Source organism: Trichosurus vulpecula, chromosome 1 (genome assembly GCF_011100635.1).
Source record: "Trichosurus vulpecula isolate mTriVul1 chromosome 1, mTriVul1.pri, whole genome shotgun sequence".
Taxonomy (NCBI): Eukaryota; Metazoa; Chordata; class Mammalia; order Diprotodontia; family Phalangeridae; genus Trichosurus; species Trichosurus vulpecula.
Window position 1 is genome coordinate 529,994,145 of NC_050573.1, and position 28,000 is coordinate 530,022,144.

Below are 28,000 nucleotides of genomic sequence, written 5' to 3' on the forward strand. Positions count from 1 at the left end.
TGGTGTCCCGGTGGATGGCTGGGTGTATGAGATAAGACTAAAGATCAATATTGATGTCTCTGGGTTCCTGCTTGCTATGGGAGCTTTATCTATGTTGATATCTATGTTACCCTATGGTAACATACTTTATAAGTTATATGCTGGAAACTGAAGTAGGACAGACTGGTTGCTTTGTAGAAAGGGACATTGGTGTTAGGATTCGGTGATACTGAGCCTGGTCCATAAAAGATGATAGTGACTTGAAGAAGAGATAATCAGGGGACAGTATCTTGAGAAAAAAGGGAGCAGCTTCTGAAAAAGGGAGGAAGCAACCAAGAAAACACCAAATTAGGAAGTCATAGGAGCTGGGTCCCTGCTCCCAATTCTATTGCTTGGATGTACATTCCTTTGTTTCTCTGTACTTTAGTTTTCTTATTTATAAAAATGGGGAGATTGGCCAGATCATAGCCAGAATCCCTTTCATTTCTAACATTTTATGATTTCAAGATTTTTAAAAAAGTGAGAAAGAGAAGGGGGCAAATTAGAGGACTCTTCTGTTGTTTCTCCCCATCCTGGTTATTTTGTTGGTGTTGAATGGATGACCCAGCCAGTAAGTTCATAAATAGGGCATCTTCTTGGCACATTGGCCCATCTCCCTTACCTGCAGAAGCACAGAGCCCTGAAGATGCTGATACACAGGGGAGGGCTCAGCCAGGTCCCCTGCGCACTCAAGGGACTGCTTCTTTCTCCCTCCCTCATCTCTTTTTTGGACATCGACTCATTTCTTCATGAAAGGATACTAGTTAAGTGTCAGAGAGGCTGGCAGAGGAAGGGAGAGAGAGAGAGATAGAGTCTGTGTGTGTGTGTGTGTGTGTGTGTGTGTGTGTGTGAGAGAGAGAGAGAGAGAGAGAGAGAGAGAGAGAGAGAGAGAGAGAGACCTAGGGATGAGTGGCCCTTATCATTCCTCCCCTACTCAGGATCACAGGCTCAGAGCCAGAAGGGGACTTTAGAGGCTGGCTAGTCCTACCCCCTTGTTTTATAGATGAGGAAACTGAGTCTCAGAGAGACCAGAAGTTATTTCCCCAAGAGCAGATGGGTAAAGGGTTTGTCCAAGCTCATGTTTTCTCCATCGCTCCACAATCCTGTTAGACAAGGTCCCAAATGATATCATGTGAATAGAAGATTACTCTTTGCCATTCATTCAGCATGGTATGGTGGAAATTGAAGTGGACTTGGAATCCTTTGGGCCAGAGTGTGAATCCTGGCTCAGCTATTTATTGCCTCTGTGACCTTGGAAAATGTCACTTAACTTTTCTGGGACTCAATTTCTTCCTTTGTAAAATGAGAGGGTTGACTGGCTTCTAAAGCCCCTTCCAAGCTCTAAAATCTATGTGCCTTTGTGCCAAATGAGATATGTTATAAGTTGGCTTTGCCAGCCTTAAAGGGTTTATAGGAATTTGATTATTTGATAATTTGTTACTACTGTTTTTCAATGGTGGGGAGCAGTCAGTTGTACAGTGTGTGTGGACTGGTATATACATGTCTGGTGGAAATGCTGGATTTTTTTACAAGGATCCTCTAAGGCAGGTCACATGTATGCCACAGAGCGGCCACATGCAGATGTACGTCTCTGCAGCAGGTTTCATTGATAACTAGCCCCCCTTCTCAACCAGGCTGGGCCTGTTTCCTCTGCCCTATAGCAGAGAGGCAAGGTTCAGAAACTTAACCTTGACTATGGGATTCCATGAACAAACGCATTAGGGACAGCTGGAGGTCTGCTTTCCTTTCAGCTGCTTCTACCAATTGTCCAATAATGAGCCAGAATTAACGACCTTGAATTAATCTGATTTGGTCCACTATGGATGAACCCCCACTCTCTTTCCTTTTTGGAACTGATGAGATTAATGTGTTTTGGGTTGATCTGAAAAACCCCAACAACCAACCCCCAAACCCTTGTCATCCTATTTTTGATCAGCTCTTCTGCTGAGCCAGGTAATAGCTTAAGGCAAAGAGAAAAGCCTCTAACCAGGCTGCCCCAGGGCTCAGGAGCCTCAGGCATGCCCCAAGCCTGCTTTCATCAGCCGAGGTGCCATTGTGATGAGCCGGACCCAGGCCTTGTGTCCTGGTTTCCTGTTGCAAAATAAACACAAAGGTACAATGGTCGCCTTTATTTTACAGGCTTGGAGACTTATTTTCCAGTCTAATCAGTCATTTCCGCTGACGATACAGCAACTTTGCGGGTGATTTATTCAGTAAAATTAAACAGTCGGACCCAGCGGAGATCCAGCTCTGAGAGCTGTTGGGAGGGGGGCCTGATGTCTGGTGGGGTGGGCTTCTTCCACCCACTGTGAACGGACTTGGCCCCAGGGAAAGTGAGTGGCCACTTGGGAGAGAACAAGCCCGGCTCTGTTTCCATTGTCTACCCGGGAGAGCGTGAGAGCCTGGACACCAGCCTTGTGTGGATGGTTACTGAGATTCAGACTTTAGGCTGAGCTGTCTGTAAGACTGGAGTGTGGGCGTGGGGAATGGACAACGCTGCCCTGGGATCTCACTCTTCTCTTGGCCAGGGCAACCTCCTGCATCCCTTCCAATGCCCATGTCCCTGTCCTCGGAGCTAAAGAGCGTTCCCCCCTCCCCTCCCCTCCTATCTACCACAGGGGCTCACAGCTGAGTGAGCTTTCATTCAAAACAATTGAGAGGGCTCGTTTTGTCCAGGTCCTGGGCCTGGGCCTGGGCCAGGATACAAAAGATAAATAATTGTTCTTACCCTAATGGATCTTGTAGTTTAATTAAGGTCACAGGGCATAGATAGAGAAAAAGATATTCTCTCTCTTAAAATTCCTAATTTCCTTCAAAATTTAGCTCCTACATTAAGCCTTTCCTGTTTTCCTCCTAGGTGTTGATGACTTCCTGCCCCCCAAATTGTTGTTATTCAGTCATTTTCAGTTGTATACGACTCGCCATGACCCCATTTGGGGTTTTCTTGGCAAAGATGCCTAAGTGGTTTGCTATTTCCTTCTCCAGCTCGTTTTATAGATGAGGAAACTAAGGCAAACAAGATTAAGTGACTTGACCAGTGCCATACAACTAGTAAATGTCTGAGCCTGGATTTGAACTTGGGTCTTTCTGACTCCATGCTTGGCCCCTCTACCCACTGTGCTACCTAGCTGCCCCAACCCACAATTTCAGTCAGTTGCTTTTCAGTCATGTCCGACTCTTTGTGACCCCCAAAAGTGACCTTGTATTTGTTTTGTAGCAGAGGCAACATGACTTTTTGGATGGATAGCTGGTCTTAGAGCCAGGAAAGTCTGGGTTTGGGTCCTACTTTTAACACACTGGCCTACATCCCACCCCCTACTGCAAAATCACTTAACCTCATTGCATTCTAAGCATCTCTCAGGTACCTAGTTAGAGAGAAGGTGCCAGTCTGCATTGGTAGAGGGACTTTCCTCATATGGGAGTTCCCTTTAATCAATGAAATCAGACCCATTCCATATTCTCCTCTATTTTTATACACTTAGATGTGTACATGTTTCTCCCTATAGCATGTAAAGTTTTGTAAGCTTCTGGAGGGCCTGGACTGTTTCATTTTCATCCTTATGTCCCCTTTGCCTAGCACAGTGCTTAGTAAATGGCTGTTTGATTAACTGCACGCTCTTTCATGTGTTCAGAGACCCAAACAGTGTGCGCCAACAAAGACTCCCTCCAGGGAGGGAAGGAGAGATTACTGTGGGCTGTGGAGCTCAGACAAGGCTTCCCAGAGGTTGAACCCATGATCAAGAAAGCAGCCATAATGTTAATGATGCTAATAATTCATATTCATATATCCCTTCAAGGTTTGTAAAGTACTTCATATATATCATCCCATTTGATCCTCACAACAGCTCTGGGAGGTAGGTACTGTTATTATGCCCATTCCACAGAAGTGGAAGTGGAGGCAAACACGGGTGACTTGCCCAGGGGCCATGCAGCTAGTAAGCATCTGAGGTGGACCGAGCTCTTCCTCTCTTCAGATCTAGTGCTGTATCTGCTGTGCTCTGCTGCTTTTTATCCAAGAGGACAGTTGGTTCTTGTTGCTTTGAATAAACTAAAACATAATCCCAGATAAGGGGCTGGGATGGCCCCTTAAAAAAATAAAGACTCATAATACCCTAGCATCATAGATCTGGATCTGGAAGGGCCTCAGAGACCAGTCCAACCTCTTCACTTTACAGATGAAGAAACTGAGGCCCAGGGAGGTTCAGTGATTTATCTGAGCTCACACTGTCAGGAAACATCGGCGGTGAGATTTGAATCCAGGTTCTCTAACTGCAGGGCAGCTAGGTGGTGCAATGGATAGAATGCCATGCCTGGAGTCAGGAACACTCATCTTCCTACTCCAGTCCAGCCTCAGACACTTAGTAGCTATGCGACCCTGGACAAGTCACCGGACTCTATTTGCCTCAGTTCCTATCTGTAAAATGGGCTGGAGAAGGAAATAGCAAACTGCTCCAGTATCTGCCAAAAAACAAAACACCAAATGGGGTCACAGAGAATCAGACACAACTGAAAACTACTGAACTTGTAACTGCTAAGCCAGTTCTCTTTTTATTGAGCCGGACTGGGGGTGGGTGGCCTCCCAGCAAAGGTAAGAGACATGATTGAAGTCTGAAAACTGACAAAGAAAATGCATGAGACTAAGAGATACTAGGCGGAGGAGATAAATTGAGGACAAATAAAGGAAGTCCAGTTTCACACAAATAATCTCTTACAGAATTTGTTACAGTGAGAGGCAGTACACTGAAAATAGAAATCCCCTGTTACTCCAGCGCAGCTTCTAATCAGGGATCTCTCTCAGTGTTTGGGCATTTTTCTTTCCCGTGAGGTTTCATTTTAGGGGGTGGCCCCTATTCAGCAGCAGCTGATACACGATTCTATGATCATAGAGTTCAGAGGAGAGTTAGGTAATAAGTTACATAAGTTTCTGGATGAGAGGCTTAGGTATATTTGAGAGGAACTAGAATATTTGGGAAATCTTTCTCTAACCTTAGAATTCAGCATCAGGATCCCAGGACCATAGAGCAGGGATGGACCTCAGAAGCCATGTAGTTGAATGAGGAATTCTGTGCCCTTTTTGCTGAACTGTTTTGGACAACCCGGTTCCTGCCTGTCCCCATTATGATCTTTGGGAATGATAGGAGGCATAGTATATAGAGGGCTGAGCCTAGAACTTGAGTTCAAATCCAGTCTCAGACACTTATTAGCAGTGTGACCTTGGGTGAGTCATTTAATTGTTGCCTGCCTCAGTGTTTTTAACTATGAAATGGGAAAAGTAATAGTACCTACCTCCCAAAGTGGCTGTGAAAATCAAATATTTGTAAAGTACTTAGTGCAGTGCTTGACACATAGTAGGTGCTTAATAAATGTTTATTGCCTTTCTTTCTTCTTCCCTTGATAATGTGTCACATTTATACAGGTGTGTCTCCCAAACCGTAGTATAGTTTTAAGTTTTAATAGCACTGAGACATTTGGGACACACGGTAGGAAGTTTTAAGGTTGACAGAGTACTTTTCTCCCCAAAACAAAACAACCCTATTAGATAGGTAAAATAAGTATTATTATCTCCCTTGACAGGTGGGAAAACAACCTGAGAGACATAAAATTACTAACTTAATGTAATAGAGATAGGGTTAGAACCAGGATATGAACCTGTAATCCCTGATTGTTGTGTCCTAACGTTTTTTCCTTTAAAAAAAGAAACCCAACCCAAAAACCAAATTTTGATTTTTCGATTAATACTTACATGTTTTTATATCATCCTCATTTCAAAATATATGCTTTTCCCCTCCCCATACAACAAATTGTCCCGTGTTATAAAAGATGAAAAAGGAAAAGAAAAAAGGCAATTCTTCAAAACCAATACAACTGTGTCTAAAAGAATATGCAATGTTCCGTACTCATAGATCTCCGCTTCTGCAAAAAAAGACGTATAGCATCCCAGCCACTAGATTATGGAACTTTTCATCAGAGACCTTACTACTGATGTGGGTGGTCATGGGTCTGATTCAGTGTGGCAATGTTGATCTTCAGTTGAACATATTTTCATAGCAGAAGATAATATAGAATGTTGGGGGGCAAGGATGGGTAAGGAATATTAACTAGAAAGTACATTTAAGAGGTTCATAGATTTAGAGCTGGAAGAAACATTATAGAGATCACAATGACCAACCTGTATCATATGAAAGTAACAAAAGGACAGTTCATTCATAATGAAAATGAAAGAAACAGATTGGGGAGAGATCTCAGCCATAAATATTTCTGGAAAAATCTGGTATTTAAAACCTGTAAGGAATTGGCACAGATTTTTAAGAGTAACAACAGTTCCCCAATGGATAAGTAGTTGAAGGGTATGAATAGGCAGAAAGAAGAAACAAATTTTTAATAACCACCTGGAAAAATATTGAAATTAATAATAAAGAGAAATGCAAGTTAAAACAATTCTTTATCATTGAATTGGTAAAGATAATTAAAAACTACAGAATTCAGTTTTGGCAGGGCTATGGAGAAACTAGCCCACTATTACGTTGTTGTTAGAACTGTGAATTGCTATGGTATTTTGGAAAAGCAATAGTCATATACAATAAGTACCATATACCATTTGGCCCAGTGATCTCTATCCTTAAGGATGTTGTTGCAAAGGGGAGGAAAAGGCCTCTCTATGTGAAAGATTTTAGTGGTTTTATCCATAATAGCCTAAATCTCCCTCAAAACCCCAAACTGAAAATGATTCATAGGTTCAATGACTAGAAAATGAATGGCCTCAGAAATGTGGTATATGAGTATGGTTAGAGGATGGTACCATAAGAAATGACAAGTATAGGTTGCATGTGAAAGGATCCAGAGTAAGGAAAACAGAGTAAGAATGTAAAACTGACTACAAATATGTAAAGATATTAATGATAATAACTATCCACAGCAACAACAAAAAATATGCAAAAATAAGAGATCAGAAGAGTAAGTCAGTGTAATTCTAATGACCAAATGGCTCCAGAGAAGAGAAAATATATGTAACTTGCTCCTTTTGTTGGGGAGGTGGGGATCTATGGGTGCTGAATATTACATTTGCTGACAGACACGATCAGTGTGTCGGTTGGTCTTGCTGAACTGTTGTTATTTGCTGTTGTTTTTTAAACCTTTGTTATGAGCTGGATGGAGAGGGGCTATATTCAGAAAGGAACATGGACTATAAACACAAGACATCAGTACAATTTTGTTTTTTTTTAAACAGGGAGATACTGCAACATTTTAGTTATTTTATTAATGTGCACATTTTTTTCCAAGTGGATCAGCGAAAGGGACTCCGGGTAAGGAAATTCCCTCCACTGATACAGGTCAATAACGGCTTTTCAATTTTATAGTCTTCAATCACTTGGATGTTACATAGTCACTTGGATGTTAAATGACTTGTGTAAACTCGCACAGCCAGTATGTGGCAGCTGCAGTCCTCCTGACTCCTAGGTTGGCTCTGTCTACCTACTGCACTGTGACTGCTTCTCTGATGAACAAATATATTTTAAACAGTTGTAAATAACTCAGAGTTTGTGCTTTTATTTAAAAGGTTAGGGGTGGAGGAGACAGGTAAATATGCTGATGCTTCACCATGGCAGAGAAGTGACTCTGGATTTACAGAGGTACCTTGACTAGTCATCCAAAGCAAGTCCTAGCTTAGGAAAAGAATGTAAGTGACTTGGTCAGGATCACACGGTGAATTAGTAACAAAGCTGGGACTAGCTTTGCACAGATTGCTTTGAGTACCTCATTCAGAGCTCTATCTCCTGAATCTTAAATTTGGTAGTGGAATTTAAAAAAAAACAACTTCTAAGTGAACTGCCCCTCATTCTTCTAGGATTCTTGAGGATTTAGGGGAAAAGGGGGATCTCATATAGAAATACCAACTGTTGAAAGATTACCCCAGAGCACTCTGACTTCAGCTTAATCTAGGCATTATAATTTCTTGCACAAAGAAAGAACTGGACCACGGACATACAAATGTATCATAGCCTTGTTTTTCATCTGAGTGTAGCTAAACAATGTATAATCTTTAGAGAATGCAGAAAAATACAATGAGAGAGATACAAAGTTAGCCAGGAGAGAGGGAGTAAGGAGATTGCTGAAGGTCTACAATAATGGGAGAATCATTGCATTACAGTGGCCAGGTTGGGGGAGGAAAGGTTGTAATATTCTGAGAAATGTAAGATATTAATTATAATCGAGTATAGCAAGTTGAAGATGTGTTTTCAATTATTCTACCTATAAGAAGCAAAGTTTCCCATTAGAAAGAAAATTTCTTCATGGGTAGAAACGTCTAGCCTACCCATAGGCCTTTGCAGTAATGTCAAACCCTCTAGAAGCACAACAAAGTAACACTGGACTGGGACCCTGATTCCATACCACAAAACCCCAGCCCTAGATTTTTCTGAGGTAAAAGCTTAGAAGAAGGCTAAACAGTGAAAAGAAAAAAAAAATCAGGAGGTTTTTCCCTTTCTTCTTTTCCATGAAATTGGGTTTTAAGAGAAGGAAGAAAAAGGACTTATTGTTGCTTCTTAATGTGATTTTACCTCCCTCAGGTACTTCCCCTCCCTGTGGTGCGCCCCGCCCCCCCCCCCCCCCCCCCCGCCCCGTTCTGGAACAGTACCATAGGTGCATAGATTTAGATGTCAAAGGGATCTTAGAGGTCATCTAGTTTTACCCCCTCTAAAAAAATCAATAATATGTTTTTCTGACTCCTTTATTTCTGAACATATCTCTCCCCCTCCCCAATCCAGCAAGCCATCCCTTTTAACAAAGAGTTAGAAAGAAAGCTAAGTGGCATAGTGGAGTGAGTGCCAGTTCTGGTTCAGTAAGACTCATCTTTGTGAGTTCAAATTCAACCTCAGACGCTTACTAGCTATGTGATCTTGGGCAAATCACTTAATCGTGTTTGCCTCAGTTTCCTCATCTGTAAAATGAACTGGAAAAGGAAGTGACAAACCACTACAGTATCTCCACCAAGAAAACCCCAAATGGGCTCACAAAGTCAGACACGACTGAGAAACAACTGAGCAACAACAGAGAGGAAGGAAGGAAGGGGGGGTGGGGGGAGGGGAGAAGCAGTTCTTCAAAACAAACCATCATATCAACCATGTCTGATAGTGTATGCAATATTTTATACCACCAGTCTGCAGACTCTGCAAAAAAAAAGAGGGAGGTCATTTTCTCAACTCTTCTCTGAGACCAAACTTGGTCACGATTCCATAATATGCATTAGGCTCATTTTGTTTTGTTCATTTATATGCTCATTATGTATATTGTTTTCTTGGCCCTACTTCCTCTAAGTATTCTTAGATGCTTCTCTGCATTCCTCTCATTTGTCATTTCTTATGGCACAGTAAGATTCATATAATTGGTCAAAGAGCATTTCTTAAGGGCTCGCTTCAGGGTCAGGTAGGCACTGTGCTCTCCCTAGGGATAGAAAGGGAACAGCCTACTTTTAAGGAACTTACCTTCTTCCTTTTACAGATGTGGAAACTGAGGCACCTAGCGGTTAAGAGATTTACCTAGGATCATATAGATTATTAAAGGTCCAGGCTAGGATTTAAATGCAGCTCTCCAGATCCATTGTTCTTTCAAGCTGCTCACACACAGTTGGAGCCCAGGCTGGGCTCACAAGGAGCTTGCCCCTGTCTGGTACAGCCCATTTCCCTGTCTATGTCTTTAGCTCTGAACAAGCATATTCTTCTAGGGAAGGGGTCTGTAATCTCTTTTGTGTCATTGACCCCTTTGGCATTCTGATAAAGCCTATGGATCTCTTCTCAGAAAGTTTTTAAATACATTAAAAAAAAAGATATAGGATTACTAAGGAAACCAGTTATATTAAAATACAGCTATCAAAATATATTTTTTAAAAGTTTATAGATTCCAGTTAAAAACCTCTGTTCTAGAGGCATTGATGGGAGTTTGAGTCTGGGAATAAGTAATTAGTAATAAGTAAAATAAGTAATAACTTATATATCTTTAACATTTCTAAACTTTTTCAAAGTACATTCATTATCTCTTCTTCCTCATGATTACCACATGAGAGAGATGGGACAGGAAGTGTTACACCCACTTCTAGATAAGGAAAAGGATTAATGACTTTTTCCAAGGTCAGAATGGAACCGGGTGAGATGTATCTGGTGACTCCTTGTCACATGCTTTTTCTCTAACCCCACACCACCTCATAGCAATGAGAGATGGATCCCCTGGAAGAGGGCTGTGAGGACCCAACCCCCAACCTCCAATCTGGTATGCATTTAAAAACACACACACACACACACACACACACACACACACACACACACACACACACCCCCTGCCTCAGAGCTATGAGAGGTGGATCCTCTGGAAGAGGGCTGTGAGGACCCAACCTCCAATCGGGTATGCATTTGCGTGCACACACACACACACACACACACACACACACACACACACCACACACCACACACACCCCTTCCTCATCTTGCTTCTCCTTCCTGAGACCTGGCTAATTGCCATTTACTAGCTCCAGTGAGCTCCAGACAGAAGTTGTCCCAGAGAGATGCAGGCAGTGGGGAGAAGGGTGGCAGCTGGTGTGAGCAGCCCGGAGTTGCCTAATGAATCATAAATAACAGCTGTCGGGTTCCATCTCCAGCCTGCGGTACTCAAAGGCTAGAATGTCTCCCCTTGGTTTGGAAATTGCCCTGCTCTGTTCCCCAGCAGGAGGCGACCTCCCCACCTCCTGCCTCAGCATAGTCTAGAGGCAGAAGGGTCAAAAACAGAGGGGTGAGGGGCATTTGTGAAGGTTGTCACACTTCACCCCTTTCTGTCACAAAGAAATTCAGTGTGCTTAGGACTGAATGGACTGGAGAAGGCTCTGTGCAGCCTGGTCCTCACCCTGGTTATGACATTTTCAGCCTTTGGCAATTTCACTGGTCAGTTCCTCCACCTTCTCTCCCACCCCAGCCTCTTTCCCCACAGTCATTTTGACATGTGACTATTTCCTGATTCCCAGGAGATAGAGAGAAGGCTAAGTAACTTGTCCGAGGTCGCCCATCCAGTATGTGGCAGCTGCCATTGTCTGCCCCTCAGGAGTTAGTAGGGCAACTTAGTGCTCATCCATCTTGATGTGAAGAGAGACTCAGAGGCAGAGGAAGGAGGTATGTGAAAACATGGCAGCCTTATTCAAATTTAGTCAGGGAGCTGAGTTTTAATTAACTGAGTGCAGATGCCGACAGAGGGGAGGGCGTGCTGGTTTTATGCTGTGATTCATCCCAGAGGTTCACTTGCTGTCCTCACAGAGACTGTGCCCATCTCTCTTTCTCTTCATCCTTGAATCTCCTGGTTTTTTTCCCCTCTTAAAAGTGATACTACCCACCCTAAAGTCTAAAGAATTCAATTACATTCACCAGACATCACCGGGTGCAAAGCTGTATGCTAAGCACATTGGGGAATGCAAGAGAATTCTCAGGCTTGATCTCTGCCTTCTATAAGGTTAAGCAGAGATGAGTTCATAGAATCATAAACTTACATCTAGAAGAGATTTTAAAGGTTACTAAATTCAATTCCTTCATTTTCCGGATGGGAATACTGAGACCCAAAGAGGTTAAGCAGCTTGACCAGAACCACACAGCTATGTCTAAGGTTCTTTCTAACTCCATCCAGTGCCCTATTCATGACCCCATTAGAGAACAATGCACAACTGTAAGCATTTGTGTTAGATAACACTCTCTACACCTCTCTCCTCAGCCCTTTCTTTACTTCGACTTGCACTGTTCTTTAACATTAGAATCTTCCCCAGAGACCTCTCCTCCTTGGGAACAGCCCAGTCTTCTCATGTGAGCATCCTTAATGTCTGCTAGAGGGCAGCTAGGTGGTGCAGTTGCACAGAGCTCTGGGCAGAGAGTCAGGAAGACTTATCTTCCCAAGTTTAAACCTGACCTCAGACACTAGCTGTGGGACCCCGGGCAAGTCACTTAACCCTATTTGCCTCAGTTTCCTCATCTGTAAAATGAGCTGGAGAAGGAAATGGCAAACCACTCCAGGATCTTTGCCAAAAAAAAAAAATGAAACAAAACCCAAATGGGGTCACAAAGAGTGGGACGCAACTTAAAAACAACTGAACTGAATGTTTGCTAGACCACCCAGCCCCTTGTCTTCTGAGTACTTTTTATGACTTACAGGGTGATTTGCTTCAAGGGAATGGCCACGAGATTCTACAACATCAGATGCTTAGTATGCTCTCAGAGGATGCCTGTCCCTTATGGCCAATTGATGGGGAGGCCCGGGGACTAACCCTTTTGCTTGCTGTCTGTACCAGTTATTTGGCACTTGTCACCTATTGCCTTGTGCTGTTAGTTATCATTTCATGAATCTAATTATGCCTTCCTCATGAGACTCTCAGCTCCCTTGTGGCAAGGATGGTAGTGAAAAATCTTGGAATGAAAAATCTTAGAATGTCAGAGTTAGAAGAGACCTTTAAAATTAGGGCATCCAGTGCCTTCATTTTGTTATCTGTCAGGTGGCAGAATAGAGTGCCAGGCCTGGAGTCAGGAAGACTCATCTTCCAGTGTTGACCTCAGACACTTACTAGCTGTGTGACCCTGGGAAACTCACCTCACCCTGTTTACCTCAGTTTCCTTATCTGTCAAATGAGCTGTAATGGGAAGGAAATGGCAAATCACTCCAGTATCTTTGCCAGGAAGACCCAAATGGAGTCATTAAGAGTCAGATGTGACAGAAACGACTGAAGAAAAATAACAACAACAATCCAACACCCTCATTGTGTCAGTCAGCCAACTAGCATTTATTAAGCACCTACTGTGTTCCAGGTACTGTGCTAAGTGCTGGGAATACAAAGAAAGGCAAACAAAACAATTCATGCTTCAGGGCAGCTCAGAATCTAATATGGAGGAGACAGCATACAAACAACTATGTATGCACAAGTTATGGATGGGGTAAAACTGGGGATAATATCAGAGAGGAAGCCCTGAGATTAAGGGAGGTAAAGAAAAGATATCTTGCAGAAGGTGGGACTGTATTTGAGACTTGATGGAAGCTAGGGAAACGTGGAGGTGGAGATGAGAAGGGGGAGAGTTCAAGAGACAGTGTTAGAACCAGGATAGGAACCTGTAATCTCTGATTGTTGTGTTCTAGCATTTTTTCCTTAAAAAAAAAAAGAAACCTAACCCAAAAAACAAATTTTGATTTTTTGGTGAATACTTATATGTATTTATATCATCTTAATTTCAAAATATATCCTTTTCTCCTCCCCATATAACAAATTATCCCTTGTTATTAAGGATAAAAAAGGAAAAGGAAAAAGGCAATTCTTTAAAACCAACACAACTGTGTCTAAAAGAATATGCAATGTTCCACACAAGAAGGACAGCCAGTGAAAACACCTGGAAAATTGGGAAATGGAGGGTCCTATACCAGGAGAATCAAGGAAGCCAGTGTCCCTGAATCACAGAGTAATGGAGGGGAGTGAGGCCTAATCACTTTTCAGATGAGAGACTTGAGGCCTCTAGTTTCTGTGCCCCTCCCTCCCCCAATTCCTAGTACACTGCTATTAATTCAATTTAACAAATTTAATAAATACCTACTCAGTAAGGCATTGTACAAGGGGCTGGTGAGATGAAGAAAAAAATGAAATCATCTTCCCCTCCTCAAGGAATTTACCTTATACTATGGAAATACAGCATGTACAAAGATAAGTAAATAATAGGATAAATTTTTTTAAAAAATTCAATTTATTATTTGTATTTAACATTCTTTTCTTTTTAAATTTTGAGTTCCAGATTCTCTCCCTACCACCCCTCTCCCCCATCTACTGGGAAGGCAAGCAATATGATGTCAATTATACTATGTGAAATCATGCAAAACATATTTCCATATTAGCCAATATAGGATAATTTGAGGGGAAAGATACTTATTTTAGTGCTTTAGGTTTGTAAAGAACTCTTCAAAAATTATCTCACTTGATCTTCAAAACTACCCTGGGAAGTAGGTACTATTATTTCTTGGGAGGTAAGTAGGTGCTATTTTTATTACAGATGGGCAAACTGAGGCTGAAAGAGGCTAGTTAGTAAGAGTCTGAGACTGGTTTTGAACTCAGGTTTCCTTTTTTTTTTTCCTTTTAAAATAGTATTTTTTCCAATTACATGTAAAGACCATTTTTTACATTCATTTAAAAATATTTTTGAGTTTCAAATTTTCTTCATCCCTCTTCCATCCCCTCTCCCCCAAGACAGTAAGCAATTTGATATAGGTTATATATGTGTAATCATGTAAAATATATTTCCATATTAGTCATATTATGAAAGAAGAAACAAGCCAAAAGGAAAAAAAACACACAAAAAAATTAAAAAGTGAAAATAGTATGCTTCAACTCCAGTTCTTTCTCTGGATGTAGATAGAATTTTCTATCATGAGTCCTTTGGAATTGCCTTACATCATTGTGTTACTGGGAAGAGCTAAGTCATTCATAGCTGATCATCGCACAAGTTTGCTGATACTGTGTACAATGTTCTCCTGGTTCTGCTCATTTCACTTTGCATCAGTTCATTGAAGTCTTTCCAGTGAACTCAGGTTTTCTTGACTTCAGGCCTACTGCTCTATCTATTGTGCCATCTAGCTGCTTTCCATGGTACGTGGGTCAGGGATGACCCTTCCTGATCCCAACTACTCTTGGACATCTAGAGATAGCTGTGTGGTGAAGGTAAAAAAGAAATTGGATTTTCAGTCAGAGGAGCTAAATTCAAATTGTAGCTCTGCCACCTCGGGCTAGTCCTGCTACTGGCTCTCAGGAAGATCAAAGGGCTGGATTAGATGACCTTTCAGGTCCCTTTCTGCTCTAGACTTATGGTCCTGTGTGGATCCTGTGATCTAACCAATTCTGGCAGGTAGGCTATGCTGGATCCAAAGTCTAAGGTAATGAGGGAATCACAGATCTGGAAGGGGCCTCAGGGGCTATCTGATGCAGCCTCCTAGTTTTACACAGGAGGCCCTGTTGAGTTAAGCGACAAGGTCACACATGCAATAAATAGGGGAACTGGGTGCTTGGTGTTCTTTCCACTGCACCACATTGCTTCCCTTGGTTCTTTCTTTATCCCTAAAGGTTCTTGTTCATTAAAGTCTGGATTCCAGTTGAGAATCTGCCCACTGTGGGCAGGATCTGAAACCAGAAAAAGAAGGAACAGGATAGGAGACAAAATTGTGTTACTGGGCTAAGCAGGAGCAGAGGTCAGAGTCCAAGGATGAAAAGGAAACACATGAGGATCAAGGTCAGGATATTTTTTTTTTGAGAGCATGAGTCAGACCTGTGGTTTCATTAGTTTGAGGGAACTTTCTGAGGGAAACTTCCTTCATCCGTGTAGATTAGTAACCTAGGGGGCAGCTAGGTGACCCAGTGAGTAGAGCAGTGGCCCTGGAGTCAGGAGGACCTGAGTTCAAATCTAACCTCAGACACTTGACACACTTACTAGCTGTGTGACCTTGGACAAGTCATTTAACCCCAATTGCCCTGCCTTCCCCCCTCCAAAAAAAATTATATTGGCAACCTATATTGGCAAATCTGTTGCTTATAGTTTCAGAGAGTTGCCTGGGGCACTGGGGGCCAAGTGACTTGCCTATGACCACATGGTAGGTGTGTGTCAAAGGCAAGACTTGAAGCCAGACTTTGGTTAAGATGGAAAGCTGAAGTTAACCACAGAGGTCATCTAACAACTAGCACATAGTGTTATTAATTGATATAGTCCGACCCCCTCATTTTACAGATATGGAAACTGAGGCCCAGAGAGGGTAAGGGACCTGTCCAAAGTCATACTGGTAGTAGGTAACTGACTCCAAAGCCCAGACTCAAAGCCTGACCCGTTCTTCACTCTGCCATGGCCTCTCTCTCAGAGCCAGGTTACCTAAATACAAATATCAGAGTCCAAGGAGAGAGATGGAGAGGCTGTGTTTTTCCCCTAAGGGAATAAGATGGTGGGGTGGTGGCAGGTAGGTGTGACTGGTACCCACAGCCCATTGCTGGGTATTCCTTTAGGTAATGTTGATACAACTCCTGCCCTTATTCCCAGACTCTTTGGGGGGAGGGGAGGGGGAAGTCAGCTCTCAATGATGGATGGTGTTTTTAGTTAAAGTGCTTTTCACTCTTCAGATGGAGGCATTTCACAATGGAGACAGATGATGGTTATTACTGCTGAGAGACTGGGGCTTTTATCTCCTTTGGCTGGCAGCCCCCTCTCTCCCTCCTCCCTCCCCCCCAGCCCACAGAGGCCAGGGAAAGAGGGAGGGAAGCCCATTTCCTGCATTATTGAGCCAACAAACTCATTCATTCGACAAGCAGTCATTGGGTACCCGTTATATGCCAGAAACTGTGGGGGTTACTGAAGAAGACAGTCTTTATTCTAGAGGAGCTTACAATCTCCTTGGGAAGATGACACATACTTGAGAAGGTAAATAGCAATACAAGACAGCTATACACAAAGTGCCACAAGGCAGCATTATCATAAGTACCCAAGGAATGGTCCAGCCACTAGGTGCTTTAGGAATTTAGAGTCAGGAGAGGTTGCCAAATGGGCTGTAGTTTAACTCAAGGACCCAAAGAATCCAGGGATGAAGCTTGTTACTTTGGCTGTGTCTTGTGACTGAGGGCAGGTTGCTTGGTATTTCTGAGTCTCTTTTCCAATCTGCCTTTCTGACCTTACCTCACACTGTGCCCTCTCATGTGCTCTAGGGTTTCACCAAGCTGTCCTTTGTACCCATGCCAAACTTTTCTGCCTTTCCTAACTAACTTTCTATTCCTGAAACACTCCTTTCTCCTCCCCGCTCTTTCCATCCCCTGAGTGTAGTGTAGTAGAAAAAGCCCTGGGCTAAGAATTGAGAAAGACCTGAGTTCAGATCTCACTTCTGACATTTACTAGCTCTATGACTGTCAGCAAGTAATCTCTCAGTTTCCTCATCTGTCAAGTCGGGATAATAACTCTTCATAGGATTGTTGAAATGATCGATGACATAATTACATAAAGTGCTATGCAAACCTTAAAACATTGTATGAATGCCATTTACTATGATGATTATCACTTGTTGAAAACTGCTTTCAAGACTTAGCTCAAACGCCGCCTTCCTGCAGCTTTCCCTGGTCCTCCAGTCCAAATGTGATCTCTCCCTTCTGTGACATCATGCTGGGTGGCGAAGTGGATAGAGCGACTGGCCTGGAGACAAGGAAGGCTCCTCTTTTTGAGTTCAGATCTGGCCTCAGACACTCACTTGCTGTGTGACCCTAGGCAAATCACTTAACTCTGTTTGCCTCAGTTTCCTCATCTGTAAAATGAGCTGGAGAAGGAAAGGGCAAACTATTCCAGTATCTTTGCCAAGAAAATCCCAAATAGAGTCATGAAGAGTTGGACACAACTGAACATTGACAACAAATGTGAGGAGCAGTGTAGTACAGTAGCAGTGTCAGGAAGACTTGGGTTCAAGTGCCGCTTTTGACATATCTGGCTGTGTGATCCCGGGCAAGTCACTGAACCAGCTACATTTCTAAGATTATTAGTTACAAAGCAGGTGCTGACTTGTAATAAAAGGAGTTCCCCTCACTCCATCAATGAACTCTGGTCTAGTCCAAAAAAATTTAAAAAAAAAGATCTAGATGGCCTCTAAGGTCTCTTTCAACTTTGAAATTTTTTAATTTGTTCCCTCCCTTTCATTCTTACTTCAGCTAATTTAGTCCAGGCCCTCATCAGCTCTCATTTAGACTTTTCCACCAGCCTCACAATTATTCTCTTCAATTCATGTTTCTCACTGAGACGACAAAATGTTCCCAATGAGCTGTTTGGCCCGGCTCCGATGTAGGTCTCCAGATTCAGTCACCCATCCCCTTCCCATATTCTATTCCAATTAAACTGGGCTAGTCGCTGACCCCATTCTGCCTTCCCCACCCCCACCTTCATTCATACTGTCCATCCTCCACTTGAATACTGACAGTGAACTCATTACCTCACAAAGTCGCCCATTCTACTTGTAACCCATTTTTAGCCAACCCAAATTATTAAGAAATTTTTCTTTGTAAAAGGGAGCTAAAGTGTACTTCTCTATAACTATTGACCGTTAAGAAGTGGATGGCATGGTGGATAAAGGCCCAGCCTTGGAGTCAAGAGGACTTGGGTTCAAATCCTACTGATGGTGTATTAGCTGTATTACCTTGAACAGCCATTTAACTCACTGTCCTCAGGAAGCTCTGCAAGATGAGTTGTGGATCGGCCTTGCTAGAGGGATTTTCCACCCTGATGTAATGGATGAAATCATGTTTGTGGCCTCCCCACCCCACCTTGCCAAAAAAAAAAAAGTTGTTGGGAAGTTTTTCCTTATAATGAGCTAATATTTTTCTTTAGAGCTTCTACCCATTGGTCCTGGTTCTGCCCCCCAAGGCCAAGTGGACCAAGAAGCAACCAGACTTTGCAGTAAATTAGAGGTGTCAGATTTTTAGTCTCTGGCCCCCAATGCTCCTAAATGGGGCCTGAACCAGATTAAATTGCGATTGAGAGATATTTGACAAAATAAATAAATATACCATAAAACACTGATAATATTAATTTGTGGTTTTCCAAGTCAATATGCAACTGGCAGAATGCTAGACCTGGAGTCAGAAAGACTGGCCTCAAATCCTAGCTGGAGGTGTCTGGACAAGTCACTTAACCTCTGTCTGCCTCAGTTTAATCATCTGGCAAATGGAGGTAATCATAACTCGCACCTCCCAGGGTTGTTGTCAGTCTCAAATGAGATAATATTTGCACTTTGCAAGTGAAAATACCATGTAAGTGTTAGCTACTGTTATTAATTAATTCTCTTCTACATGTGATGACTCAAATGCTGAATTGAATCAAGCAGATATTAACATTATAATTAGCAAAGAAAATGTTTGAGCTTGCCAGATGATCAGCTGACTTTATGGGCCACACTGCTAATGTCTTCCCATAGCTAGAATGCTTTTACTCTTGTCCAGTATATCCAAAAAATAGACCTTCAACTCATTCTTTTTAAAGTATGCAACACTGAAAATAGTAATCATTAAGAAATCTTTAGGTACTTAATCACCTCCACTTATTTCCAATATGGAGTAGACTGAACAAATCTTAGCATCCTAAATTTACAGACTTACCCATAAACATAAGTTTGTAACTAACATAGAATCTTCCTATTCCAGCTGTTGGAACTCAAATCACTACTTTCCTAACCCCTCTCATATCACTTTAAAAAAATTCATTGTGACTCAAAACATCTCAAATCCCAAGAGCACCTCCTCATTTATTCTCAGTAGACAGTCTATATTAATAAAGTCTAGGGGAGTAGGTTCATGTGAACACAGAGCATTCTATTCCCCATCTCTAGGCCTTCATGTTGGCTCTCTCCAATTTCTACAATATGCTCTCTGTTCACTTCTTTCTTAGAATCCCTAGAAACTGCCATTTGTATATTGAGCCTATTCTGATTCCTTTTCTGATGAAGGGGATAAAGATGACACCTACTTGATAATAATAACACCAAGTTTTGGGATTCAAATGAGGTAACATGTGGACAGTACTTTGTACACCTTTAGACACCATGTAAATGTTAGCTATTCTCCTCATCATCATCATTCTTTTCCTCCTCTTCTTTCTCTTCTTCTCCCTCCTCCTTCTCTTCCTCCTCCTCTTCTTCTTCCTTTTCTCCTCCTCTTCCTCCTCCTTTTCCTCTTCTTCTTCCTCCTCCTCTTCTTCTCTTCCTCCTCCTTTTCCTTCTCCTCCTCCTTTTCCTTCTCCTCCTTTTCCTCCTCTTCTTCCTCCTCCTTTTCCTTCTCCTCCTTTTCCTCCTCTTCTTCTTCCTTATCTTCTCCTCCTCCTTCTCCTTCTCCTCTTTCTCCTCCTTTTCCTCTAATTCTTCCTCCTCTTCTTCTTCTCCTCCTCTTTCTCCTCCTGCTTTTCCTCCTCTTCTTCTTCCTTCTCTTCTCCTCTACCTTTTCTTTCTCCTCTTTCTCCTCCTTTTCTTCCTCCTCTTCCTCCTCCTCCTCTTCTTCCTTCTCTTCTCCTCCTTTGTATTATTACTATCAGTATCCCGTAATTTCTTTTTATTTATTTTGTAAATACATATATGTGTGTATATATCTATATCTATATAGACATATATAGATAGAGATATCTTTTCACTCCCTGTAGAATATAAATTCCTTGAAGGCAAGGACTGTGATTTTTGTCCTAGTATCTCTGGGGCCTAGTATATAGTAGGTGTTTTTGATTGAATGAATGAACAAGGAAGAAGGCTCCAGGAGCAAGGAACAATGGATGGCAGTTTCTTATGATGAAGACTGAGTTTTCTTCTCTTGCACTGACGTCGGTGCCGCCATTTGGCCTTCAGAGCCCTTCACAGTCTGTCCAGGCTTATTTAATGTTACACCCCTCTAGCAGTCTAGCGTCCTGTTCCAGCCACAATGACCCTGTGCTTGCTTCTTTCATCTCCCACCTTGGTGCTAAAATGTCCTCTTTCTGCATAACATCTCAGCTTGTCCCATGTCCCCAACAGGGTTGGTATTTTTTATCACAGAGTGAATGGGGAGGGAGGGAGGCTTTAAAAGCAAATTTTATCTAGGAGCATATGAAGGTTATTTTATTGAATGACTTTTTAAAGTAAATGTTCCCTCATCCACCTGTTGCTTACTGCTTTGGATCTTCTGTAAAATCCCAAACTGACATTTCTCTGCCTTACAAAATGTCTCCAGGCTGGAGCACACCATCTGGTGGTGTGAGCAGGCATAATTAGGAAGTTCAATTTTTTTTTTTAAATCACCGATTATATTCCAAAGCCAAATAACATTATCGAAAGTCATCCGGTGCTGCTGATCATCCACATCACCTCTCCATGATGTGGGTGACTGTAGAAATGACAGTAATAATACTTTCCATCTATGTGGCCCCTTACAGTTAACAAAGTGCTTTCCTCACAATAACCCTACGAGGTAGGCAGTGGAAATATTCTTGTCCCCGTTTTATAGACGAAGAAGCTAAAACTCAGAGAGATGAAGGGGTCTACCCAAGGTCACGTAACTAGTGAATTACCACTTCTGCCATCTCCCTCCTTCCTTGTGAAAGGTGGGGGACTGTAAGTGTGGAATGTTGTATATTTGCCAAGATGTTGATCTGGTTGACTGAACTTTTTTCTTTTTAACCTTTGTTACTAGGTAAGACTCAACAAGTAGGAGAGTGGGGAGGAGTGTTTTCAGAAATGAATATGATGTACAAATAAAAGACATCAACACGAATTAAGGCTTCTTCTGGCTTCATGGTATAACAGGGAACTCCCAGATCATTCCTCAGAAAGTTAGAGGAGCATAGCTCTAGAGCTAAAAGGACTTCAGAGCTCATCTGGTTCCACCCCCTCATTGTACACATGAGGAAACTGAGGCCCAGAGGTTGGAAATGCCTTGACCGAGATCACACGCTTCTTTGGGGATGGCAGATGGGAGTGGACTAGATGACCTCTGAGGTCCCTTCTCTAAATCCATGATGACAAGTCACGTCACCTCCTTGGGTCTCAGTTTCCTCATCTGTAAAACAATTGGATTAAGGTTGGATTAAAGAGCTTTCAGCTTCTTAGGAAGGAAGAAAATACTCATTTAATATTATTTAATTTAATATTGATATTAAATTAATAATTTAATATGTATCAGGCATTATGTGAAGCACTTTACAAATATTATCTCCTCTGATCCTCCCAACAACCCTGGGAGTTAGGTGCTATCGTTATCCTCACTTTACATTTGAGGAATTGAGGCAAACGATGACTTGGCCAGGGTTACACCACTATAGTAAGTGTCTGAAGCTAGATCTGAACCCAGGTCTTCCCGATGCCAGGCTCAGTGTTCTAGCCATTGCACTACCTAGCTGCCTTCTATACTTCACCTCTGTGTCCCGAGATACTGGGGCCTGCCTAACACCTACCTTCTCAAGGGTGATCGATGGCTATCCATTGGCAGTGATAGCTGCATTCAGAAGTTTCTTCTTTCTATTCCCAGAGATCCTTCACTATTACCTGGACTGTTCTGCTGGATATATAAACCCCTTTCAGCAGGTGAGTAGTTCACTGGCCATTTCTCTGAGGCCAGATTTATATTCTTACACACCAAAACCACGGCATCCTGAGAAAGGGAGAGCTTTGGGGTTTTTGTCTGATCTCCAGCAAGTCTGGGAACAAAACATCCTTCCTGCCTTGTTCTAGTTCCCTATGGAGAGGGAAAATACTCACAGACTGGACCAGCTTAGCCCTGCCCCCCAAAACCCATTTGAACATGAGGCTCTTAGACCTCAGAAGCATGATTGTGTTTCTGGTGAACAACAGAGCCCCAGAAGGTATCAGGAGGTCACTGTGCTGTCCAGGGAAGGCAAACCTGAGGGGAGCCTTGAAGATAAGCCAACTTCTCCCTAAGGGAACCTTCTCTCCTACTGAATCCTGGCTTGATTCCTCTAGGCTGATCCAGCCTTTCCCCAGGAATGGCCTTTCCATCTCTTATGATGATCATTGCCTCTCATGTTTTATCTTTGTGAAGTTCGGAGGGAGCCCCGGCTCATGGGTACCAGTGAAAAAACGAATGAGATTGCCACAAGGATGAGTTGATTCTCACAAACTTGCTTTGAGCTCAATGGCATGCTGGGATTGAGCTCCTGTGAGAAAAGGAATTGCTGATCACTTACACTAGCAAGTTCCCTGGGGAAAGTTGAGTACTGTGCATGGATAGGTCTGAGCATTGGCAATAGTAAAAGGGAAATGGAGGGGACATAATCAAACGTATTTGAAAAATCAGGGGACACCAACTAGAGTAAGGCCTCTCTATTCACCAAAAACTGCTGGTAAAATCGGGAAGTCATAAGGCAAAAGTCAGGCTTAGCTTGATGTATTATTACACAGTATGCCATAGTAAGCTCCATAAATGACCCAAACATAAAAAGTTGGATTGTAAATTGGAGGAGAGAGAAGACTACTACGGATAGAGGGAGAATTCTTAACTAAACAACAGATAGAGATGATCCCTAAAGGAAAATGGACAACTTTGATTACATAAACTTTGAAAAGCTTTTGTAGAAGCAAAATCAATATGGCTAAAATGAGAAGGGAAACAACCAAGTGGGAAAAGGGAATGCAGAACGAGAGGGAGTCTAATATTCCCGGTGGTAATTATAATATTACTGACTACAGTCCTTTTTTTCAGTTGGGAAAGCACTTTTGTATGCTTTACTGTATTTGGTTATGTCCATCTGTAAGGTTAGGTAGAGTAGGTGGCATTATACCCATTTTACAGAAGAAAATAGTCCCAGAAAGGTTAGGCGACTTGTAGGCTGCTAGGTGATACAGTGAGTAAGTGGGTTCTACCTGGAGTCAGGATGACTTGAGTTCAAGTCCCACCTCAGACAGTTACTTGACTGTAGGTGACCCTGGACAAATCATTTAACTTACGCCTGCTTCAGTTTCCTCCTCTGTGAAGTGAAGATGACAGTAGCACTCGCCTCTCTGTGAGGATCTGATGAGATAATATGTACGGCACTTTGCAAACCTTAAGCACGATGCTAGTCATCATCATTATCGTCATGATTACTCTTGTAGCTGACATTTATATATGTGCCATGCACTGTGCTAAGTACTTGATAAATATTATCTCATCGGATCCTTGCAACGACCCTTCAAAATGGGTGCTGTTACTATCCCCGTTTTACAGATAAAGAAACCGAGGCAAACAGAGACTTGCCCAGGGTCACCCAGGTAGTAAAGGGCTGAGGTCAGATTTGAACTCAGGTCTTCCTGATTTCAGACCCCATGCTCTATCTACTGCACCACATGGCTCTCTATCATTATTATTATTATTATTGTTATTATTATCATTATTAAAGGGGCAGAGCACCTGACTCCTAGTTCGGTGTTCTTTCCACTGCCTTTGTTACTTTCCGAGAAGTGATTAGTTGGCAACCGGTTAAGTTCAAGGACAGGGAAAGACTGATGGGGCTGTCGTGGCAAACCCATTAGCTGGGCAGGGGTACACTACCACATCACATCTTCTAGTCCTCCTTTGAGGGGTGTTTTGGGAGATGCAATCCCAGGGTGCAGGATGTGAGCAGATCCAGGGTAAGTGATAGCTGACTTAGGGCATTGACCATGAAGGGGTTTCTCCTTTCTTTTGTGGGAAGGCCCTTCAGCTAAGGCGTGAGGAGGCAGTTGGGAAGGGGTTAAAGACAGTTCGGCACCTTCTCCCTCTGGAGACTGAGCTGGCCACATTTGTATTGAGCAGAAGCTGTCTGGGAGTCATAAAGCCCTGGTGGAAATGCAGGATGATGTTCTGGAGCTCTTGAGGTCTGCGCTTAGAGAATACCCCACCTCCAAGGTAAGAGCTGGGAAAGGGTCCTGTGGTTTCTTAAAACCCTTTGCTCTTAAGCAGGGGGTAAACTCCCTTTCCAAACCTCCACTCTGTTGTTAATGGTCACTTATTGGTTTTTAGTTTATTTAGGAGTTAGAGTACAGTGATGATGATGCCACAGTTAGGGGTTCCGTCCCTATGGATTGAGCTAGTTAATGTCATTCTGTTCTGTGACCATCAACTTCATCCCTTGTCTTAGCTCACCTTGAAGAAGTCTGGGTGAGAGGGTGTGGATGGATTAATTATAACCTATCCATACCATTGGTGGGAGGGAGAGGAAGTCATTCCAGTCCCGTAACCCACCAACAATAGACCCAGAGCATAACCTTTGTGTCTAAAGGAGGTCGTATTTCATCCTTCTTGCCTTGTTATTTCCAGGATTATCTGATACGCATCCAGGAAGTTCTGAATTCCACAGAGATCAATCTGCAGCATTTAACCGCCCTGGTGGATTGCCGCAGCCTGCATCTGGTGAGTGCCCATTAAGGAAGACTCTGGCTATAGCCTGGGTGTTACATGTAGGGGAGCTGAAGAAGGTGTGGCTAGTGAGACAAAAAGCAAAGTCATCTAGAATGTATAGGGTTTTCTTTGAGCCCTCGGTGGTTCATTTGAAAGCATTTTGAATGTCTTAAGCCCGAAAGATTTGGGGGTAAGGGTGGCAGTAAGTACTGGAGGTAGGAAGAGGGAAGACCAAATTATCAGAAGGTTCTGGAATATAAACCTGCCATATAGGCTTAAGAATGGCTGGCTGAAGTCCTGGCTAGTATTTGTTTGGGGTGTAGAATCATGGAATTCTTAAAACTAGAATGAACCCTAGAGACCGTCCAGATCAGGGGTGAGCAAACTACAGCCCACAGCCTTCTCCTTTTAGATAGACTATGCCAGTGGCAGAGTTAGGACTAGAATTATGTTCTATACATTTGTGGTCTACCACTCTTTCCATTAACCTACTTTATAGAATAACGTTACTATATTATTGTTACTTTCCACAATAAACACATTTATGTAATGCTTTATACTTTGAGAAGTACATTCGCATCTGTTGTCTCGTTAGATTCTCACAGCAGTCCTCTGGAGTTAGTGGTGGTCTTAGTCTCATTTTGCAACTGATGAAATGGAAGTTGAAAGAGGGAAATGACATTTGTTGGTCGATAGCATGGGGCACCTAGACAGCAGACAGCTAGCAAGTGTCCGAGGCTGGGTTTGAACTCACGAAGATGGGTCTTCCTGACTCCAGGCCCAGTGCTCTATCCACTACGCCACCCAGCTGCCCAACTTTGAGCATTGTGCATAAATATTTGAAACCGGGGCTTTTACTCCTGGCCTCTTTCTTGGATTTTTTGTCTCCTGTGAACTTTTGAGTGGCTCAACTGCAATTCTTCTTCCTTCTTATCACTACTCTCTGTGATAAGGATATACTTGAAGGATATACACAGGCAGTCAGTCATCTTCCTCCCTCATCCTTTTTAGTTTCAAGCCCCTTGCATTAGATTTGTAGTTCAGACCAAAAGTACCATGAAAATTCGGAGCACACAGCTACCCAAACACCCCTAATAGCTGCCTAGAAGTGGGGTGGTTGCCTCAGGAGGTAATGAGTTCCCTCTCGTGAAAGTACTTCAAGCATTGGCTTGGTGACCACTTTGGGCATGATGTAGAAATGATTTTGGGTCCACCTGGTTGGAGATGGTAATGATAATTCACATTTGAAGTGGTGTTTGTGGCATAGCAGAGGACAGAGAGCCAGCCTTGAAGTCTGGCAGACCTGTGTTCAAATCTTGCCTCTGACACATGTGAGCTGTGTGACTCTGAGCTGGTCATTTTGTCTCTTACTGCCCCAGGCAACTAAGATGATAAGACTCAGAGCAAGTGTCCATCTGCATTGGTAGAAAGAGTTTCCTTATTGAGATTTGCCTGTATCAATTAAATCACAGGTCCAGTCCAAATAAAAAACTAAGCCCATTTAGCACTTGAAGATTTATAGAGGTCGGTGTTGTATTATCTCCTTTTACAGACAGGGAAGCTGAGAGTCTAAGAGGTTGTGCCTTGACCAGGATCAGACAACTAATAAGTGTCTGAGTTTCAAACCCAGATCACTTAACTCCAAGTCCAATATTTCTTTTTTTTCACTATGCTACACCACCTATGAGATCCCTTCTGACTCTGAGGTGTTTTGAGATCCCTATGAGCTGGACTGGTCAGAGAAGGCTTCATTGAGAAGGTGGGACTTGGCCCGGCCTTTACAGTATGGATGTTGTTTTCAATTGTTTTCAGTCATTTCTGACTCTTTGTGACCCCATTTGGAGTTTTCTTGGTAAAGATACTGCCATTTCCTTCTCTAGCTCATTTGACAGATGAGGAAACTGAGGCAAACAGGGTTAAGTGACTTGTATAGGGGCACACAGGTAGTAAGTGTCTGAGGCTGGATTTGAACTCATGATGATGAGTCTTTCTGATTGCAAACCCAGTATTGTATCTATTGGCCCACCTAGCTGCCCTATTTTTACAGAATAGGAAACTAAGGCCCAGGGAGAGGCCAAGGTCCAACAGGTGTTTAGTGGCAGAGCTGAGGTTTCTCATCTGAGTTTTTTGACTCCAAATCCAACACTTTGCTATTACCCCAAGGCTGGAGAGGCTAATTTCCTGCAGTTGTTCTCCTCTTTCAGAATTGCCTTTCTCCACTATTCCTAGGATGTTGCCACCGAGCTGTCCCCATGACCCTTTGTTGGTTGACTTTGCTCGGAGTCACAGCTATCTCGAGTACCAATCAAAAGCATTGGATTTGACACAACTCATATGGCCTTGAAGGGGGCAGCTAGGTTGCTCAGTGGATAAAGTGCTGGGCTTGGAGTCAGTAAGACCTGAGTTCAAGTCTGGCTTCAGACTAGCTGTGAGGCCCTGGGCAAGTCACTTAACCTCGGTTTGCCTTACTCCACTGGAGAGGGAAATGGCAAAACCACTCCAGTATCTTTGCCAAGAAAGTCCCATGATCCAGGGGCTCATGAAGAGTCAGGTATGATTGCACGATTGGACAACAACAAATATGGCCTTGAAAGTGATTCCAGACAAGATTAGCTACAAAGAAGTGTCAAGAGGGCCCATAGACCAACATGGGTCTTAGACACTAGGAATCATTGGTTTTAGAGAAAAGGTGTTTCAGCTGAACTAAAAATTTATTTGGTTCTTCCCCTCTTTAGGATTACGTCCAGGCTCTGACTGGCTTCTGCTACGATGGAGTAGAGGGTCTCATCTACCTGGTGCTTTTCTCTTTCGTCACGGCCCTCATGTTCAGCTCTATCGTGTGCAGCGTTCCTCATACCTGGCAGCAGAAAAGGTAAGAGAGGGGAAACCTAGAGGTTAACATGGGGGAAGGACTGTGCTGAGGGATGGGCACTTGTGTTATTTGGAGGTAAACCCCTGCCTTCTACAGAAAGCCTTTCCCAACCCTCTCAATTCTACTGCCTTCCCTCTGTTGATTTATTCCCTACTTGTCTTATAGCTTGTTTGCACATACTTATATTTGGTTTTTATGTTGTTTCCCCCATTAGATTATGA

The 28,000-nt window shown here is 42.8% G+C and overlaps 1 protein-coding gene across 1 annotated transcript in view; it reads left to right on the top strand.

Moving 5' to 3' along the window:
• TTYH3 (tweety family member 3) overlaps nucleotides 1-28,000 on the top strand; it is a 191,385-nt gene that overhangs the window by 133,056 nt on the left and 30,329 nt on the right. The window contains exons 8-11 of the mRNA XM_036741300.1: nucleotides 22,061-22,116; nucleotides 24,323-24,415; nucleotides 24,827-24,919; nucleotides 27,643-27,779. Of these exons, the coding sequence (XP_036597195.1) occupies nucleotides 22,061-22,116; nucleotides 24,323-24,415; nucleotides 24,827-24,919; nucleotides 27,643-27,779 (379 nt within the window). The remainder of the gene's footprint in view (nucleotides 1-22,060; nucleotides 22,117-24,322; nucleotides 24,416-24,826; nucleotides 24,920-27,642; nucleotides 27,780-28,000) is intronic.